The following is a 22,196-nucleotide window of genomic DNA, read 5'->3' as shown; positions in this document are numbered from 1 at the left end:
ACCTCATATTTTACAGGACTTATGAGATCCTGAAGCTTGAAGATTGAGTACATGCCATGGATTAATGATTTTCTCTTCCCCTGCGGCCGTTCACAAAGTTTCATAAATCCAGTAAAATATTACAAGTCAGTATGTAATCTAACAAAAGTGCATATGCTGAAAAGGGATTTTCGTTCTTCATATCTGACGAATTCATTACCCTCCTGTTATGTTGTAATGTATCTTTCATTTGTACTGTTTAATTTGCCTTTGCCCATAATTGAGGGCATACATGACTAATGTTTTGTTGTAAACAACCTATTATATAACTAATTTTTGTTTCTTCTTGTTGATTATATAATAATATAATTATTACGTTTAGATAAACATGTTTACTTGGATTTAAATTCAGGACATTACTATTCCCCTCGGGAAAGCATGGATAATTTGATGTTTGCCAGGTAGCTTACTAAAATTTAAGTAAAAGGTGTTATCGAATGTTATATAAATGAACTTCCCACCCTCATCCCGGTCTTTCTATGTTCTCTTACGTTCTATTTAAAGATATTGATCAACATAATTGCTGATCCCTGCTCTAGCATCTGTCTATATGAACACGTCGTTTACTTGTGTCTCTGTTAATGTTTGAGAGGATTTATTAATTTAAAGTATTCATTAGAATTATGAAGTGTTCATAGGTACTATTAGGAATAAATCACTACTTTGATTTGTTGTGGATTCATTTACAGAACATTTTGAACTTCTGGCACATCATTACTATTCCAGTATATTGGTAAATCATCACATTCAAGACAGGAATTCATTCGGAATACAACTGGAATTCATTTGGAATTCTCTATACCTTTGGACCTTGTTATATAACTTACTAATCTTTTTGGGATATAGTTCGCAATACTGTAACTTATTTTAAAATGTTTATTTTGCATTCACGGGAAATTCATTATGTGTTGAATTTTACTCAACTTGTTGGTTATAGCTCATTTCTTTCAATTAGCTTTAGATCATATGATCAGGTGTCGTATTTCTCTTCGATCATTTTACATAGCGCCTTTGAATACTTGGTTTATAGCAAACAGAAAATCCAGAAAAATGTATATATTTCAAACCTGACACTGCAATATGTCTGATAGGCAGATTCTTGCCTTCAGTCGTTTGGTATTTACTATGCACGTACCACTTTTTACTGTTTAAGGTGAACGGTTCATACATCTATAAATGCCATATATCAAACAAGAGTTATCCCTATAACGTGTATTTACTTGAATATTGAGTGTTTCATACTTACGCATCTCACACATGGCTCTGTTCGTTTGAATGTACCAACAAACTCTATCTGACCAACGCCCATCAGATGTCACCAATGCACATTGTTTCCAATTTACTATTTTTCCAGTCTTGCTGCCTTCCCCACTCTTCCAGTTTGTGTAATTAAGTCCTTTCCCTGTAAAGGAATTAAACTAAAAATGTTGACATACTCTGAATCACAAATGCCTCCCACAAACAATTGTACAACGCTGAAGTAAAATCTGCATGAGAAGGTAAAATAAATGGAAACGTTAACCATAATTATTGAGATATTAAATAGAACCACATTGACTCTTTAGTTATATTTGCTTTGACCTTATCAAGACAAATCCATAAACAAACTTACATGCATTTCTGACCAATAATGTCTGACAAATTTACTTAAATAACAAAACTTAACCGAATTCACTAGACCATAGTGACTTGTATTTTACTTAGTGTTGTACTCAACAAGACGCATCTACATTGCAAACTGAATAACTTTGGCAAATATAGCCTGTTAAACTGACATAAACGCAAAAAGTAATCGGAGTCACTGAAGCAATGTAGGTAAGAATAATAAAATTTGGTACAGTTTTATTTCACTCTCCAAAACGCATCAAAGTAAAAAGCTGCAGACATCTGCGGTAAACAATGTTTGAGAAACTGACCTAAATGCAAGCTTAATCAAAGAAACTAAAGCGTATGTGTAATAACCAAATCAAGTCGAGCTAAAAGTTACAATGCCCAGGAAGCTGACCTGAATGTAAACTTAATCAATGAGACTAAAGCTTAAAGGTAAGTTCTACATACAATGTTACAATGCCTGTGAAACTGACCTACATGCAAAACCTAACCAAGGTGTGTGGAACGGACACACCATGGTAACGTTATATGACCCTTTTATAATTGTTGGTAGACATCGATATAACACAGACAAATAAATAAGGTATATGATTTTATGTTAAAGATTGGGTCAGAAGTACTTATTGAAAGCATAATCCATGAGAATGCATTGAATTCTAGGAAGGTGTCGCTTACACCAATGATGCAAAACACCATTTGAAGCGATCTCGGGAGAAAATCTCAAGATATTAAATTCAAAACCTTCTAGGTCAAGTATTTTTTACCCTTTCACAGTACACTCATTCGGTTGACTTTTATGTAGAAAAATAATCTTCCGACTGAAGGTTATGCCACATGAGTCTTGGCAAAAAGTATTGGTCATATTTCAGTTTCGGTAATATGGTTTTCTTGTGCTCGTATTTAAGATCTCATAGTGTCTGTCTTTTACAAACCTGTTAAGTAGCAGGTTAGGTATTAATAATGGTAGCAAGTGGGTTTGACGACGCAGCAGCACAATACTTACTGTATGGTGCCGATTAAAGGCAAAGCTCTTACAAGTTAAATATAAAGAATTAGATAGGAAGGGAAGACAAAGCCTTGTAAATAAATATTAGCACGGGGTACCAAATATAAAAATACAATTAAAGATTTAAAAGTGTTTGGAAAATTGAATATATAAAGCTTAATTATTTCCAGTCCTCAAAACGTAGCTCAAACACTAATGCATAACTCGCTTTAGATGGTGCCATAGGGTGTTACAAAGGGAGTTCCAAGTTTGTATTCATCATTCAAAATACAGGGACGTATAGCCACCATAACGGCTCAGATTTCAATGAATTTATTCTATCAAAATGAGTGGAACTTAATAGCCAATTTATTAATTTGTAAAGCGCAAGAATTATTTTGGGGGGTTACAATAAGGACAGATGAAATTTGGGAAGAGGTAATTTGCAAAAATTTTAATACTGATTTTGGCTGGTTCTAGCTGAATGTTGATTCGTATGCTGTTATGGACATTTAATGTATTTAGTGTGCTTTCCCTTTGTCGTTGATTGAGGGTAGAGTTTTGGCCTACCTGACTATTGACATTTTTAAGCTGTTTACTTCAATTTAAATTCAATACTTAGCATTGATTACAACCGTAGACTATTTTGGAAATGAACTTGCTGAAAATATTTTTAAATATTCCATTAGTTGTTTAGAAAAGACACTGCAAGACTTATCAAGTGAGTATTATATAGAGTTTTGTAATGATAATCTTCAATATTATTTATTTTTCAGTCTTTAGGAATATATAAACATAGTTTATAGCTGTGTTCAGTTATAATTTGAAAGGAATTGTTTATTTTTTTAAATCAGAAATTAAAAAGTTTCATTGACTTTTTCGTTGAAAACATTATTTTCGGATTTTTGAGTTCTCATTCAAAGACATTTTAAATCATATTATTGTGATGTATCAAGACTTGAAATTCATTCGAATCATTCTATACTTTCTGACTTAAAAGAAAACATTTTTGAGTACATCGGATTAGTTCCCAATTCTGTAAGCTCATTGAATAGTTTCACGTTGTAACTTAGAAAATAAAGTTATTTGTTAATTTTACTAAACGTGATGGTTTTGATTCTTTATGTTACTTGGTGTAAGACCATAGTGTCAGAATAATGCTAAGAGCTTAAATAAAATTTGTTTTCTGTGTATTTCTTGTGTGTGTACGTGTGTCTGTGATTTAGACTGTTAACGTAGCTTTAATAATTTTTCTGTCATTTGTCTACGATGTCTGCAGTGTGGCATTTTATAATAATGTCCACAACCTGGGCATCATGTCGCATACATGTAGCATCATGTCCCACCCAGTCACATTATCATGACATCAGGCCGACTCCTACCATCTTAATCTTGAGCGCATAGATGTTACGTCTTTGGTGTGACTCGGCCAGTGTTTGAACCATCAATTATTGTGCTGTTTTCATTTTACACGTGTAGCCTACTAGACGACCTTGAACCAGGATTACCGTTTTGAATTTTGTTCACTCTGAGCAATGAGGCTACCTTGATTACTGCTCAAGCTGGGTTGTCCAAGTGCATGACAAATGGTAAATAACTTTCAGATTACGTAGTTTATTAATTGTCTGCATAAACAGAATATCATGAACAGCATATTAGTGTTAGTCATTCCATTATAGCTTCTGGAGTTCGCTGGTCATGGGATTGCAGTACGAAAAGTGCCCGACGATCATTTTGCTTCAAGCAAAAATGTGGCTGGACCTTTTTCCCATGTCATAAGGTGTAATATAGCAGGTCAAAGTCATTTATCTTTGTTTACCAACCTCATTCACAATAAAACCCAATCTCTTACAACAAAACTGGATTTGTATTTTCTATTCTGGGAGTAGAAGGCAAATACTGTAATATATCGATATCGTTACAAACGTGTCAATAATAATTAACCTCGCGCAACGAGATTTTGAAGATATATATTAAAGTGTGTATACAAAAGTATCTACGCTCGTCCAACAGTATTGTCACAGTACAAATCTGGATGGCCCGAGTGAGGCCAAGATCTTCGAACTCTCAGCTCTATGAACAAGTCGTATGTGAAACCAATCAACATTTGCTGCAATGGCAAGTTGATTCGAACATACGCTTACAATCTGACCTTTAACTGTGCCACCATCTCTCCATGGGTCAAAGTCTGGTTCTTGAACATCCACGTCGGCCCTTACATTTCTAATCATTTGCGGTGTTTCATATGTGCACGACAAAACATGTTACAAGACGAAAACAGTCTATCGCAGATGTAGACAGAAGGGTTAGCATGGATTTTCCCTACGCAGAGAAACTCCTTTGTGCGGATCGCCAGGCAGCACACACCGCTCCGGTGGCCTACTGGTTAGCGCATCCACCTCAGATGCGGGAGGTCGTGGGTTCGGTCCCCGGCCGAGTCATACCAAAGACTTACAAAAATGGTACTAACAGCTGCCTCACTTGGCGTTCAGCATTGAGAGGTTAGTGTTAGGACTCGTCGGCCTGGTGTCAGGATAATATGAATGGGTGGGAAATCATGCTACATGATGCCCCAAGACATTACTATAAACTGCCACACTGCAAACATCGTAGCGATATGACTGAAAAAATGTTAAAGCTAAGTTTAAGTCCAACACACACACACAGACACACACACACACACACACACACACAGAGTCCGTGCATTGCAATTAGCTCATGGTAGAGACAAACATTATATTACGCAAAGTCTTGTCAGTAAGCGGACCACTTTACGACGCAATGTCTACAGCTGTAGAACGGTGAAAAGGGTGAAGGGCTGAAAGAAGTGGATGAGTGACAGTGTGATAGTGTTACACTGTATCTTCGTGTTTGCACCATTCTCAAGGTGTCGTTTTTGCCGTGGTGCTAATTTCGGATGGCATATACGCAGTGTGTTGCTGTCGGTGGTGTCGTTAGCCCGGAAGAAGGTAATGGTTATCTCGTTGTGAGGTACCAAGTCTTCATGACTAATGGATCTGCAAGGAACAAGAAGTTCTACGGATACTTAGGCAGACCAGGAGGGGCTGACCATTCGTGGTGGCTCCTTGACCATCTGGCAGAGCATACATTGTAGTGATGAATTGTATGCCGCAAGATACATTCCAAATTTTACAATCATTTTTCCTTATTTGAGTGAAAATGTGTTATTTATTACTATTAGAGTGAAAACTTGTCACTAATCACTATATGAGAGGACATTTTGTCATTGCTTATGTGAATCATTTTGTTATTATTTTAGTTGAAATTTCGTCATTGCTTATGTGAATCATTTTGTTATTATTTTAGTTGAAATTTTGTCATTGCTTATGTGAATCATTTTGTTATTATTTTAGTTGAAATTTCGTCATTGCTTATGTGAATCATTTTGTTATTATTTAGTTGAAATTTCGTCATTGCTTATGTGAATCATGTTACCATTATTTCAGGGAAATTACTTTGTTTGAACAGTAATTAATCTGTTTCTCTTTTGCGTTTAATTTTTGCTCAGTATCAGTTTATTTTCTATTTTCATTTTAATTGTGATTCGTTCCAGTTAGGAACTGTATTATTTATCAATTATTTTACTCAGTGCGCATCACTGTGTTAAAGATATAATAGTTTGGTATAGGATTTTCTACCTTTAAACCGTCCATAAATAAGCAATGCTTAACTCGGCATTTTTCACTGTGCATTTTAAGGTCTACAGTTGTATACTTCATGAATTTATTTTAGCTTATATGACGTATTCTTTTTTTCCCAGGTATTATATGACATAAAGGATTTTTAAAGTCATTATTTATATAGTTATTCAAGGCAACCTAGCAGAGACCTGGCAGTGATTCTCATATATTAAAATCCAAAATCCATTTTGTCTGTTCATCTCTTTGAACAGGCCCCTAATGGCCGAGTGTTCTAAAGCGCTCTTCGTTACGGACCACTGCCATTCTACATCTGTCTGCGTGGGTTCGAGTCTGGGGCTCGGGCAACGTGGATGTGTGAGAAAGTTTGCAGGTGGCTTCTCGTCGGGGTTTTTCCCGGGTTCTCCATGCACCATTTATATTGGCCGCCAGGTATAGTCTATCTTGTGCTAAAGAATGGCTCTAAACCCTATAACAACAACAACATCTCTCTGAAATGCAGCTGTAATAGTGAAGGATTCTATGTGTATTTGCAGCCTGATCAGATCTACATTTACCTACTGTGTTTGCAAATAATTGGTTTAGTTTCTGTTTAAAAAATAATTTTAAATGGTTTTCTTGGAAAGAGGAAAGTGATGGATTAATGAATATTTGCAAGTAAAACTGTTTTGCCGTCCAGGAACATAATGTAGATTGTAATTCAGTATAATCTGACAAATGCCATCTGATTATATAAAAAAACAGTTTTTTGTTTGTTTACCAATATTAGTATATATATTGAATACCTAGTAATCTAAGAAACTCAGCCCTCACAAAGACCATGAAATCATCTACGGACAGTTTCACGCATAACCCACAAACTTGAAAAACTATCATCATTTCCAGTTATAAAACTAGAGGAAATAATATTATTATTATGGAAAGATAAACCACGTGTAACAACCTGTGTACACTGCAGTTTATTATTATTATTATTATTATTATTATTATTAATATACACAGGTTGTTACATGTGGTTTATCTTTCCCATTCAGTACTTCTGGCAGTCATGACAACTTCATGGAGAATCTACGTTAATAACGAATTGGAAGACAATTTTAACATCATATTAATAGGGTAGATGGAAAAAATATTTTAGCCAGATATTCTGTTATAGTTGTTATGAAATATTAACAGGTATGTAATTTTCATTTTTAAAGTCTTGCTGATGTAGCTGTGGCTTATATTTCTATGATTATATTCGAATATAAATGTATGTGGGTTTGTTCTGTGTTTCTGATTTCGGGAAAAGCTGCTAACAAAATGTCAAGCAATCAGAGCGTTTTCTCAAAGTTATGATATTGTTTGAAATCTTTTCATAATTACCACTGAGAATCATAATAGTTAAAATAAAAGACATTGATTTTTATCTCCGTGCATCTTTTAAAAAGGATGAAAGTATGTTCTCCGTCCTGCCTCTCTGTCCCTTCATTATAAAGGTTGTTTATCTACAACACCATTAAGGACATAGGCTTGTAATTTTAGAATATGCTTCGGGGTCGTCTTTAGATGCACACAATTATTTCAAATTAAATATTATTATTTTTGTTAGAGAAAAAAACATATTTGAGTTTATTGCAATGAGGAGAAAAATATCTGAACCATGTTTAAACTGCAGACTGCTATTTTTAACTAAGATTTCAATCTAAGTTTAGGGAACCATACTTGATTATTTCAAAGTATAATATTCTGCCATTAAGGTGGCAGTAAATGGGACGTACTTTGTCCTGCTATGTCTGTAGATGAATCTATAAACAAACAAATACAGAACTCATCCTTTAATTATTTGTTATGAGAGAGAGAGCTGTTATAACGTACACTTTCAATTGGCAACACTCTGAGATGACCCCAATATAAGAGCGTTGAAACATTCTATTGGCAACAATCTGAGATGACCCCAATATAAGAGCGTTGAAATAACTCTGAGAGTTTATAAATATTACTATTAAACTTCAGATTGAATATACAATGCGAAATTTTGTTTTCTCCATGGTTAGCATTATGATAATGACCGATATGCCCCGAACATTGACTTGATGCACAGCTCTGTGTTAACATTCAGCATGTAAGTGTTGTATTGATATTTGTAAGGTTATAGTTCAAAATTATACATGTATGTGAATTGAACTTGTTGTGATAATGTGTTATGTTATTGTACACAAAGAACAGTTTTGGTGCTGTTTTATGAAGATAGTGAATTATTTTTAACATATAATAAGTTTTGGTGTTTAGTAACTATTTTTCACGTCTTAAATGACCCCTCGTTATAAAGAGCTTCCAATCAAATAGCTTAAGGTATTTGTGATGAGGAAACTAACCATTAGCTACGTTACTCTGTGAAGATGTCATGACATTACAGTCATAATAGGGATATGTAATGAAAGAAACATATAATCTTGTGTACTTTGGATAGCTGATGAAATAAGTGAAGGCTCTTTAACTTGGGGTTTAAAAGCATTTCATTATGCTGGTCCGTTGTCGTCAAGCGTATCCTCTGCACCGAAAACATGTATATTTGCGATTTACTCCTTTATACAGGTAAGTGACAAAACATCTGTGACCAAACATCTATCAAACGAATAATAACCACTCGCCTTCTGAAAGCTGTTTGGTGGACCGCTTCAAGGTAATGTGGAGACCCCGACCTTTTACAGATTCAGCAATGCATATATTGATGACTAATATGATAATATTATGATGCATGGGCTTGAATATGTGATTATACGAACGACACAACGAGTGTAGGTCTAGCTATGAAAACTGAAAACGTTAGAATCCGCTTTCGCGCACGCGTGTAAACTGCTCAGTCGATTTTTCCAACACATGTATATTGTTACTATCACTCTCTTCTATCCTTCTTTAACATTGCGAAATATTTTTTTAGATGTCTTGGATATACCCGTTAATTTAAAAAAGTAAATCTGAACTATTCCGAATGATCATGCCCATAACATATTTTTTGGCAGAATCCTAAACTGAGAAATGTGTGTTGTGAAACTGAAATAAAAAGAATGGGCAATCGAGAAAACAACTCCTCTAAATTATGGCGTGGAATGCTGGAAATCGATCTTGTTTTACGTTTCATCACTTTAGGGTGGATGACGAATTTGGCTTAAATCCACGATTTCAAAATGAAGGTCTGCTTCACAAACAATTCTTGGGAAATTTACACTGCGGAAACGAAAGTCAAATGGATAGTCAATCAGGGGCAATAACTTCTCTAACTAATGATATATAAGGCTGGAAATCAAACTCTTACGAGGTCGCATCAATATCAAACTGCATCCGGTAAAAATCCAACGATTCCCAGTGAAAAGATCATGTAAAACTAAATTGGAATACTACAGGCTGAAACACAATATGTATTGTGACGGATAACGTGATTATATCAGTATCTGACTCATTATGGTATAATTGTAGCTACAGCGTTATGTCAATATATATCGCTAATACATACTGGCTAACAACATTATAATCATCTGCAAACCATTTATACTTCAAAGCTCTCGTGTAACATTCTTTCATTCTGTAATCCTTCGAGTAATATCAATTAATTAATTAGATCAAAGAATGGAAAATTAATGAAAGAAACAAACAAACATACACACCATTTGCCCACTCCCATCTGAAATTATGACTATTCCACATCGCTCCGAACCAATATTTGTTTTCTCCAGGTGCCATGTTCATGAGATATTCGATTGCCTCGTTCGTCTCCTTGTCGGGAATCATGGCTAGATAAGCGTTAGGGCCAAGATGTTGACAAAAACGCTTCGCATTGTAGCTTATGAAAGTCCCATGTGTTGCTAGGTAACATTTATCTCTATATCTGATCACTTGTCCAATATTCGTTGATAAATGGCATTGACGTATACTGTAATCATCTGTAAAAAATATTACATTGAGTAAGATTCTTAAGTCAGTTGTACAATGAATACATTTACGTGCTCAGTACTAAATATGAAAATGCACAACCTAATTGTAAGTGCAGCTGACAAAATACTTTTAACTTCATGCTGACCGATGTCGCGTCACACCATGGAGATTTTTCCCGTTGAAGTACGTGTGCAAAAGAAACTGTATCACCTTGTATGATCTTTTTTTTCTCAATAAAAAGTAATTGTTCTTTTGGGGCCTGGTTGTGGGATTAGCTTACAATGTTCTTATTATTTTTGCCCAAACTGTTTATCTACTTGAAAATATGTATAGAGTGTTGCACTGTTCTACAAAAAGAAAAAGAGATTAATCTTTTTATTCGAAACGTTAGGGCTTTTTCGTTTGGCGATCGGAAATCATCGTTAATTTTACGTTCATAAAAAAGGGTGGAATCGCTGTGTCATAGCTGAGAACACAGTATCACAAGATGCATGCAAGGAAAACGAAAGACATGTTATAAACCTGGTGTGATAATTTTATGAAATTAATTTTCCAAGCTCAGTAAAAAAATGTATTCCGTGAGTTCTTGCTCGAAAATAGAAATGTTTCGACAAGAAGTCTTTTGAAATAGTGTCGTCTGAAATAAAGGCTTTGATGGCGTGTGATGTGCACATAACGTTATTGATCAAAAAGGTTGCATTCATATACAAAATCAGATACTTCAGCATTTCTGAGGTGCTTTTCTGATTCACCATTGGAGGAAATGCTGAACGTGTTCCGATTGTTAACTTGGCCTAGCACGTCCTACTTCCACCCATCATTATTTTATCCATAATGTGACCCCATATTGCGAGTATATGTCATGCAGCGGACCAATGTGACGAAAATTATATTTAATTTGACAATTTAGCCGCTCTGATTACTACAACGTGTGTCATGAAAAATAGATATGCATGATTGTTCTGGGCTAAAACTTTTACGTATCGGTCAGTAGTGTACTGTGAAGTTTTTAAGGATAAACCTTTTGCATTTGTGATAATACTTATATATATATATATATATATATATATATATATATATATATATATATATATATATAAACAGGAGAATATGTTGAACGTACCATTGACGATGCACTTAGATATATGCCCTGAGAATAATTTGCATCAATTTGATGTAAATCAGTGCCTCAGATCACTTTTCTGTCTCCTTCTAAGACTGATATTTTAATCCAATTGAATGTCAAACGAGAGCATGGGGATAATGTGGAGCTTAAATGAAGCGTCCCAAATTTTCTAGGTAAACAAAACAAATTTATGTCAGTGAAGAAGAATGCTGTATGATCGAGTATGTTGTTTATTTTTCTATCGCCATATTTACGTCAAGCAAATTATGACATTGCAGTATATGGTGTGATGGAAACGTATTGACTTGCCATGTGCAGTGTTTCCCTGCTTGTTCCAGAATGATATCTCATCATAATGGTGACTCGCGTCTCAAAATTATCCTAATATTCTGATGCTGACAACTCGACGTAATCTAATAATCAAGATCGCACTACTGTGATAGTAAATTGGCTGAGACTTAGGCGTATGCGATCACTATTACTCTTTCTTTTGTCTGCTTTAGTTCTTGAAAGAACCGTGGTTTTAGACGTGATGAACTAGGATAAGACAACTGGTCAGAGGATTGTGTTTGAGTCGTGTCCTTTGGTTCTGTTGTAGGGTTCCTGAAACGTCCCTGTATCGGTGCTGTGTTGGGGGGCGGGAAAGTTCGTCTCCTTAGTGGCTTGTTGGCGTACTTCGTTGATCTGGCCCTTAAAAGTAGATTTGTGGATAATGGTTGTGATGGTAGTTTGGCCTTGTGACGATCCTTAAGGAAGATAGAGGTGCAAAGTAGTGCATCTTGTTCCGCCAAATGTAAATTCGCAGCTGATGTGACGACATTGGTTAAAGTATGATCAGAAGCTCTGTTCAAGATCCGGGCCATTCAATAGAATGACTTCCTTGCATGTACCATGGAATTCGGAATATGAGATGTTGAGCTATGTTCCGCGTGTTGGAAGATAGCCATCGATACCAACTCCAACCCAAAGCACACGGTTACCGCATAGCGGATTAATTTGTAAGTGTCATTAGAAGATGCTAGATCATACGAATAGAGTACGGTTTTGTCATCCCAACAGATGCGATGTCCGTTTTAATAGATGATGTGAAACAGTTCAACTTGTCTGTGAATCTGTCAAACTGCGCAAGTAATTTAATGTTGGATTCTTTCCTTTTCGTGATATTTCAACATATGTTGGATATCTGGTCCAGGTCATTGGAAAGGTAGGAGGAGGATAGCAGAACTCTGAAGGCAAATGGCAGAAAACTTTTTCACTGGAAGCTCTGAAGGCTGAGTCTTTCCGCGACGTAGTGAAATCAAGAAGTCAAGAAGGATCCTGAGCGCAATCATCGTCGTTTTCGCTTGCACGCGATGAGGCTGCTGCTTGATTGAATAAGCTGGCGAAGAGTGTCGAGGTCTGCCGCTGACAAAATTTGTTGAGCGTCCTGAGTTAGAAACGGTGAATTCCAATGTGTCACCGATTAACGAGTCTTTTCTATTGTAGGATGGGTTGAGATAATTTGGAGGTGACAGAAACGTGGCTCGGCATCGTAAATGAAGAGTGTAGTGAGGCCACATGTGGGTTAGACTGGTCTCCATGATTTCCTGTATACACCGGGTTCGACAGACTAGACAACATATTAATTTCCGGGAACTTACTGTGTTGAGGTCTTTGTCCTTAAAGATCCGTTGTAGTAGGCTTAGATCAGCCGCACGGCAAATATGCCACGTCAGTAGGGAGGATGTGGTCAGAGACAATATGTTGAGATGGGTTACGGGATATTTGATCCACGTGACCGGTCCGTGGATCGGTACAGCGAAATGATCTTTGTTTTGTCCATTCTCTCGCTGTTTATCATCAAGCGCTAGGTGGAGGCAAGGCCTAAATGTAAAGCCAGCAGAATGAGGATTTCAGTGGTAGCGAGATAGGTGCTGTCTCTGATTGTGTAGATTTCCGTCGCTGTGTAACTGGATGGCTCTTTGTTGATTTATCTTCTTTATATGACAAAAGTCCCGCATTGAGGACATGTCAGCATGTATACTTATAGTGGCTTCATCCAAAGTTGTTTCTGCGCTTTAAAATGGTCTAATATGTAAGATAAAGAGAGCAGAACCTATAAACCTATATGTACCTGTTTCTTATTATTGAACAGAAAGTCGGTGTATGGCTATGATTTACCTGGAAAATAACTGACGAATGTAATAAAGTTACACAACATTCAGGTAAAAACCAAAACAAATCACCTTACTACCTGTGAGAGGTTCAAGGACAACCCCTACAGGTAAATGCAGTGAAGCGTGGCGACCGGGAACTAAATGTATTAGCAGTTAAACCTCACCTGTATGTAGCATTCGTTATGGAATTATATATATATATATATATATATATATATATATATATATATATATATATATATATTAGAGTTTTCTATGCGTATCATGGGCTTGATCATTAATATAAAATTAATATAAATTAAAAGTATAGTCCGAATTTATTTGTGAAGTCGCATAGGCTACCCGAGCAAGTACCTGAGTACAATTAAATGTGTCATGACGACACATTGTGGTTAAATTATAAGGGCAGAACTTTGTCGACATAGAAAGAAAGAAAAGTTGGAAATAAAGATGAAGTATACTTTTCTTATGAAATGAGAACTCGAACTTGTATCAACGTTGATTCTGGCTAGGCACGAGCGGAAGTAGTATCTGATATATATATATATATATATATATATATATATATATATATATATATATATATATATATATATATATATATATGGGTTTTGCCGCAAATCCCTATATCAAGGAGAGATTACAGTATTCGAGCGCCACCTAGGTGGGCAGATAACTTGTGTCTCTATTTAGGTGACATTTCTATCTTGGAGGGTTGGATTTACATGGTAATAGTAGTTCCGCTACGGTATTATAATTCGGTAACGTATTTAAAGAAGAAACAGGAGAACTGTTGCATTATTAACCCTCCCTGTCGACAGCAGTATCGGCACTGACTAATCCATAATCATATATGTAGTCTAAGTAAATGTTAAGATTTCCTCCTACCTAGGTCCTAGGCAACAGTTCGGAGTGGGTTTTATGGCACATACCCCTTTGGAGGGGGAACCGAGGAAGCTAACGTTGCACGCGCATGTACATTAGTTATATACACTTGGCCAAATGTTACGTTAAGCTAATGCTTTTGCACACTGTGTAAACACCGTTATACTTGCAATCGTGAAATTCGGCGTGGATATACATCTTAACAAGTAATACGATTGCATAACAAAAGCAAGTCAAGGTGACCAATATTTCATGTTTTACTTACCTTTAAATTTTGTGTTTTAAGTTTATATCTCAAACAGTTATGTTCATACTAGAATCATATAATTAGATCAAATTTGAAATGTACGCTTGCATCATAATTTTAATGTATCCGACAATTTTGATAATGGGCAAGATCCATACATATCAATGGGGTGATCTTGCAACTGATAGGCTGAGTTTGTCATCACTTTGGCTACTATATATATATTTACGATCACAGTCTGATCAAAGCTTTGGTATGCATGATATACAAGTTCAGAGATACGGAATGTTCGTACTGTACAACGTAAGTCTGCGTAGTGAAATGGTAAATTATGTAACATCAGGTGAGTTACATCACACCCTATTATGTCGCTTGTTTGCGTAAGTGTCATTTCTAGAACTGGACCAATCACACCCTGTTTATTGCCATCCTACGCAAATGTTAAGCGGCAGAACTCAGGAAATTTTAATTTTCAGTTTAGTCCTTAATGGCACTTTCTATTGGATACAATTTACACTATTCACTGGCCAACAAATCTTCTGAAAAAATCAGAGAAAAAGTTTGATTTTCTTAAGAGGTACAATAAATATTATTGATTTGCTAGGGGACTTCAATAAATATTACTTATTTTCTAAGGGACTTCCATAAATAATATTGATTGTCCAAGGGACTACAATAAATATTACTGATTTTCTGGGACTACAATAAATATTACTGATTTTCTAAGACCACAATAAATATTACCGATTTTCTAGGACTTCAATAAATAATACTAATTTTCTAGGACTACAATAAATAATACTGATTTTCTAGGACTTCATTAAATATTGCTGATTTTCTAGGACCACAATAAATAATACTAATTTTCTAGGACTACAATAAATAATACTGATTTTCTAGAACTACAATAAATATTACTGATTTTCTAGAACTACAATATAAATATTACTGACTTTCGGGGAATTCAATAAATAAAACTGATTTTCTAGGACTACAATAAACATTGCTGATTTTCTAGGACTACAATAAATATTACTGATTTTCTAGGACTACAATAAATATTATTGGTTTTCTAAGAGCCGATGCATCAATAAATATTACTTATTTACTCCTTGACTACAATGAGATGTAATAACCACCCAGTTAATGTAGTAATATCTTCATTTAACTTTTGTCTTAGCATCTATCAAGAAGCAGAAGAAAACTGTAATCACTCCAGTGAGTTACTGATCATATTGTTCTCTATGCATTTCTTTCTTACAATGTAAAGATATTAATTACAAAAGTGTCCCAAGGTGTAAAGTGATCATCATAAAAATTCGGATCTAGTAGTGGCATTTGTGGAGTATTATTAGATACTTTGAGCTGAAGGAGGCGGAGGGGAGGAGAAGCAGAAATGCAGTTAGTACTAAAATAATCTTAGCAGTTGTGACCGTGAGAGTGATAGTTGCAGATGCATCAGTAGTGTTATTAGTATATCTTTTTAATTGCCAATTTATTCAAGGACATTCTGGGATTATGTCATCGTTATACATCAAAACTATCGGTACAGCAGCTGATCCAAGACTATTGGCACATCAGCAAACTCAAGACTGGAATATATTTGTAACATTCAATAGTTTTGGACTTGAAATTTAACGTTTGTAATTAGTTGGGTCATTACATCACAATACTGCAAGTTCCTTTTAAATAGTCCCCTTTTTAAGGCAATATATATATATATAATTCCTGCATTTTATTAAGTTTGTCGGTTTCGCTTTTCGTTAATTGGTTTTAAGCCATTGCGTCGCAAAAGGCTTTTCTACAATGACAATAGTGGTAGTAGTAGCTGCAATTTCTGTTGTATAAGCAGGTGTTGTAGTAGTATTATCATCATAAGTAGTATTAGCAGTAGTGGATGACGTAGTAGTTATCGTAGTGGTATGTAATGCATCGTGATGATAAATGAAAAGAAGTCAAACGAGGAGAAGAAGAGGGAATACAAGTTTCTATAACCAAAGTTATAAAGGGTACACTTTATGCAGTCAAAATTCGGTGGATCCAGGGTGCCGTTGTAGCATGAGACGTAGCTTATATTTGGAGGAACGGTATAACCATAGTCGCATTTGACCGTTTTTCGTATGGATACACTATCTCCGTGAACAATGGTCATTCGGTCCACACCGTGGAATCTGCCATATCTTAGAATCAGTGGAGATAATTCACATACAGGACCTGCGAATTATTATGAAAAAAGTAGTTATCATAAAACACAGATTGTAAAAATGTTACTAAAGCCCAGGTCATTTCCTTTTCCTACTAATACAAGGTTTTCAATATTAAAATAGTTTTAAATCCATCAGTAATCCAGTAGTCAAGCCTTAACATTAGAATAATAGCAATATTATTGCTCGACACTTGCAAATAAATAAAGTCTTCGAAAAGCAATAATTTAAGTGATTTCATTAAACTAAGCAGCTGAAAAAGACCATGCACTTAGCATTTCATCTAAGGGCTTTTTCATTTAATTATTGTTTGAAAACAAAGAGTAAAACAAAATTAATAGATAGCAATTTAATCTCTAATACCATGCTATTCTTCAGATCCAGACAGAAATGTTAGATTTCGAATTCCAAAACATAATACGAACTCAGTAATTAAACCAATGTAGGCTGATTTGTACAAAACAAAGAAAGGCAGTTGTATCACATATATTAATGAATAAGATTATTGTCGACAAACTAATTCTTTACAGGACATACGAATTAGATCACTAGTCTCTTCACGCTTCAGCCTAATTAAAGAAAACATTCTGGGTTAGATTTATGGATAACTGGGTGCAAGCCATTACCTGTCAAATTGCGGAAAATATCTTCTCATCTGTTTTGAATTTAATATAAGACCTAACGGATAAGCTTTTACCCACTTTTTTTAAATGCATGATGTAATAAAGAAAGAAAAATGTTTTAAACATTCAAAAGAATTTTAAATCCATCAGGTCTCTTGTAGTCAAACTTTCTAGTAGAAGACCGTTATTGCGAAACAAAGTTTAAATATATAAACAAATTATTTTAATTTTAAATGATTTCGTTAAACTAAGTAGTTAAAGAAACACTTTGAACGTAGCACTTCATGAAGCTACGTTTAAGTAAATGAGTTACTTTTTAGCAACAATTTGTGTACTTAGTTTAATAATTTATTTACAAGAGTTACTTTTTATCCTCAAATATGTTTATCCTAATGATTTATTTAAGTGAGTGATTTGTATTACCCATTTTTATATTAATATTAATATTTATCTGAGTGAGATATTTAATCACCAAAACTTTATTTTCACTTTAAGTGATTTGTTAAAGCAAATTATTTTTAATCACCAATTTGTATATTATCTTAATTATTTGTCTAAATTATTAGCTTAAGTGAGTCACATTCTGTCAATAATGATATAGCCATCTTAACAATCAGCCATTTCCATATATGCATCTAATCATTTTAAGTGAGTGGGAAGTTTATCAATTGTTTTGTAAATTCGTTCAAATCATTTTCTCATATCATCTTAAACAATCCCCTTATTACTTTTTTGAAATGACTTTTGAAATTGTATGTCATGGATCTTTGACATTGCCTTTCATAAAACATTTTGAAATTGCCTTTAAAATCACTGCTAGAGTTGCATCTTATATCAAGTATGAAATCACTTTAAAATCGCCTTTGAAATTGCATCTATAATAACTTGTTAAAGTCGCCTTTAACATTTGACTTTATATCACTTTCCAAATCGACTTTGTTTGAATTATCATTGAGCAACTCTTTTCGAAATCATCTTTTAAGTTTCATCTTTTTCATCTTTCAATTGTCTTTGAAATTACATGTTGTATCACGTTTTGAAATTGCCTTTGATAATTGACTTATATAAAGTTTTCAAAACGCCTTTGAAATTATATCTTTTATCACTTTTTAAATAATCTTCGAAATATGATCTAAAATCCCTTGTTGAAGTCGCCTTTAAAATTTCATCATACATCACTTCCTGAAATTGCCTTTGACATTGAATTTTAGGTCACCTTTGAAATCGTCATCTTAAATCATTTTTGAAGTATCTATTTGAGAAGTGAGCGAGAACCAATGTTTTGATAACTACCATGATTCCATTACCGAGTCCAACGGATTTGGATGAAAGAACATTGATAGTTCTGCATATGTATGTTCGCAAAAGAAATATAGATATATGTTAGCAAACTCTTTATGCACTGATGTGTGCTTTATTAATTTTACTTGCATTTCCATTTTATGATAAGCTATATATCGCAAAATTCGACGCCTCGGGTGCCTTGTTTAAACGTTTTTCAGTTTTGCTTTGTCCAAGCAAAGTCAGAAGAGTCAATTTTTGATAACAACTACATACAAATCTTAAACATACTCGGTTATTTCCTTTTATAATTTGGATTTAGTATTTTACAAAATGTCTTCCAACTGTATACCTGTCTGATAAGCACAAAATGTACAAAATATATCATGCCTCTGAAGCGAGGTGGTTGTTTGCTACAGGCGATTGTACATCTAACGTACATAATACAATATATATTGTGTAGTCTATATAACATAGTAACATCGTCTTTAAATCAGGCTCTACTAAAGAATAACACAAGAAAGAGTGAAAACAACAAGCTTTGAAATAATATATTAATTTATTTCCCTGGAAATATACTGTGAAAAAATAATATGAACTTACGGTTGTAAGAATCAAATCCAAAAATAATCCAAGAATAATCCACAAATAATATTTTAGAAGTCCTAATAATTAACTGTTCTAATGATTTCAAGTTCAAGTCCCGACGAAGAATTCAAGATGTAAGACGATGACGTATGGTGTAACCTGTATTGTGTTGAAGTCTACAGTTCCTTGAAGAAACAAGAAATATCACTCCGGTTTTGGAAATCCGAATACATTTTTATAAGAGATGTCTTTGTTCAAGAATTTTGTTTGAGCACACGTATATTTCCAGGAAAAAAGAATTAATCCTTTTGAATCCATGCAATTTGAAATAACTCCAAACGACACAGCACCCTCTAGCGTAAAGGCCCAACTGAGAATGTCTCTCCAAAACAAAGGTTATATCGTATTGTAAAACGTAGTTTCAAAAATGCCCAAGCTGCGAAATCAAAAAGGGGGTCACGTGATCGTGTTTATATCAGTACGCCTAACATTACCCTGACGAAAACCAATCATTTTAATCTAAGAAATAAAATTTAATAAAATTGTTTACATCTTAAACCACGTAGTCCCGTCATGACCTCGACAACAACCAATCATTTTAAAATAAAAATAGAACTTATTTACGTGGCTTCTACTAACTTTGAATGAAGGTCAGGATCCAGGTCAGCACCTGGTGTTTACTAAAACGAACAGTCAAGGTCAAACTATTTTACAAAATAAGTATAAGTTCCTAGCAAACAGAGCTACATTATTTCGACATAATATGAAATTTGAAAAAATAAAAAGATTTTAAAACTTACAAACAATTAAATCAGATATAATTAAATCATATATACATAACAACACATCATCACATCGAGACGCATTCATTAAAGGAATTAAACGTATAAAGTATGTCCCTGGCGTGAAGGAAGAGTAGCTTACAATAGCGGTTAGCTCATTTTCGGAACCAGTTCACTTTTGAGACGAAGGAAGATAATTCACACTACAGATGCCGATCCCAAGACAATCACTGGTTAACGAATTCCCTTATACATTTTTGTCATATGTTTACAAATGAAATTAACCGTCTAGGGGTGTTACGTAATCACAATCAGGTGTCATCTTGTTACCTGTCTTGTATTGCTCATCTGATAAATGACAGTTTATAGTGAGTACAGATTTGAGTTATCATTAAGTATCATTTTATCAACCTGGTGGAGAGAAATTTCTATAATACACAGAAAATTCAATTTTTGTTTAATACAAGATTTGTACACGCTAAGAAATGACTTTATATACGTTATTATGCTGTGAGTATTAATTATCTCTGAAGTGGAGATTAATTAATTAATGAATAAAAAAACGCCCTACTATCCAGCACTGCCAGTCTAGTTTTCTTACATCAAAATTTAAATTCACCACTAGCCAATATTGTCCATATCAACGTGAAATATTATGCAGTAACATACGTTGCGATATACTTGTCGTCTGAATTGCAGAATTAATGTATGCCTTATGGTTAGAAACCTTGAAAGTTTCCACTATATAGCTTTCATATAGTCACTTTGTGAAAGAGTCCTTATTTTGAATTAACCTTGTGTGGTTATCTCAGTTCTAAATGTTAGTCTATTACATCTTCAACCCTTTTTGAAAAGGAAAATATGTACAATATGGATCAACTAAAGTAACATGATGGGCGCGTGCCCCTGTCCATATAGAATTTAGACATTTCGAGACCAAGCGTATTTGAAACATTTTGCCATCGGCGATGAAGCGTATATAAAATGTTCCCGTGTCAACATCAGACATCCAACAGCAGACATCCAACATCAGACATCCAACAGCAGACATCCAACATCAGACATCCAACATCAGACATCCAACAGCAGACATCCAACATCAGACATCCAACAGCAGACATCCAACATCAGACATCCAACATCAGACATCCAACAGCAGACATCCAACAGCAGACATATATCGATAGTTTGCTTTTGTATGATAATATACTCCAATATTGAAAGTCATGCAATAAATACAAATATATAACAATGACTATAACTTAATTTTGATGAAATATTTAAATAATTACTTACGTATTCTTTGGCAGATGGCGTCTTCTCCACTCCATGTCCCGTCAGCCTGGCACTGTCGACGTACAGTTCCTATCACTCGGTAACCCTCCTCACATCGCACCATGGCGTAACTTCTATAATCGTATATCGTTGTACCGTTATAGTTTTTGGTTTGCTCGATCCAACCACGCTCTGGAGGTTTCAGAGGCTGGCACTGTACAGCTGGAAAAGATGAAGGGCAGTGAAAGAACATATCAATCTGAAAGAAAGCCTGCACATCAATGACGTATTAAAGAATGTCCATAGAAAATCACGATGATGTTGTCCTTCATTCATGTGATTCTGTCTAATACGGTCAGAGGAAATTAATTTTATTTATCAGTGTCTGTTTAATTACGCGTCTAAATGACATTTTCCAACGATACAAACATGCTAACATCAGATATTTGTTTTAAATAAGTTATCTAAATCAAACAATCAATCGTAATATATATTAAATTATGTATATGGAACCTTATAATAATGAATGTGCTATATATATTTTTGTGAAACTAGTCTTTGATCGTATAACTTACCAATTACAACTACAAGCAACGAATTTTAGATGCATGTGCATGTGTAGATATGCAACGTCCTAGTCATTTCTTAAGACAAAGGACATGTCTTCAAAAAAGAAAAAGTATATCGTCCATTAAGGTGTCACTCTTTATAATATTTACGGAAATTCCGAACAATTACAGAATAAATAAATCTTTAAATCTTACCACTTGATAGTGTCTTGGAAGCGCATTAAAAAGGAGAACATTATTAATAATGCTCA

The 22,196-nt window shown here is 34.5% G+C and overlaps 1 protein-coding gene across 12 annotated transcripts in view; it reads right to left on the bottom strand.

Moving 5' to 3' along the window:
- LOC149780011 (uncharacterized) overlaps positions 1-22,196 on the bottom strand; it is a 105,027-nt gene that overhangs the window by 2,519 nt on the left and 80,312 nt on the right. For all 12 annotated transcript variants that reach the window (XM_089936736.1, XM_089936742.1, XM_089936741.1 and 9 more), the window contains 4 exons: positions 21,398-21,598; positions 16,637-16,837; positions 9,942-10,217; positions 1,286-1,441 (listed from right to left, as the gene is read on the bottom strand). In XM_089936736.1, the coding sequence (XP_089792862.1) occupies positions 1,286-1,441; positions 9,942-10,217; positions 16,637-16,837; positions 21,398-21,598 (834 nt within the window). The remainder of the gene's footprint in view (positions 1-1,285; positions 1,442-9,941; positions 10,218-16,636; positions 16,838-21,397; positions 21,599-22,196) is intronic.

This window comes from Sinohyriopsis cumingii, chromosome 16 (genome assembly GCF_028554795.1).
Source record: "Sinohyriopsis cumingii isolate HCF-2022 chromosome 16, ASM2855479v2, whole genome shotgun sequence".
NCBI lineage: Eukaryota > Metazoa > Mollusca > Bivalvia > Unionida > Unionidae > Sinohyriopsis > Sinohyriopsis cumingii.
This window is presented reverse-complemented; position numbering and strand designations above follow the sequence as displayed.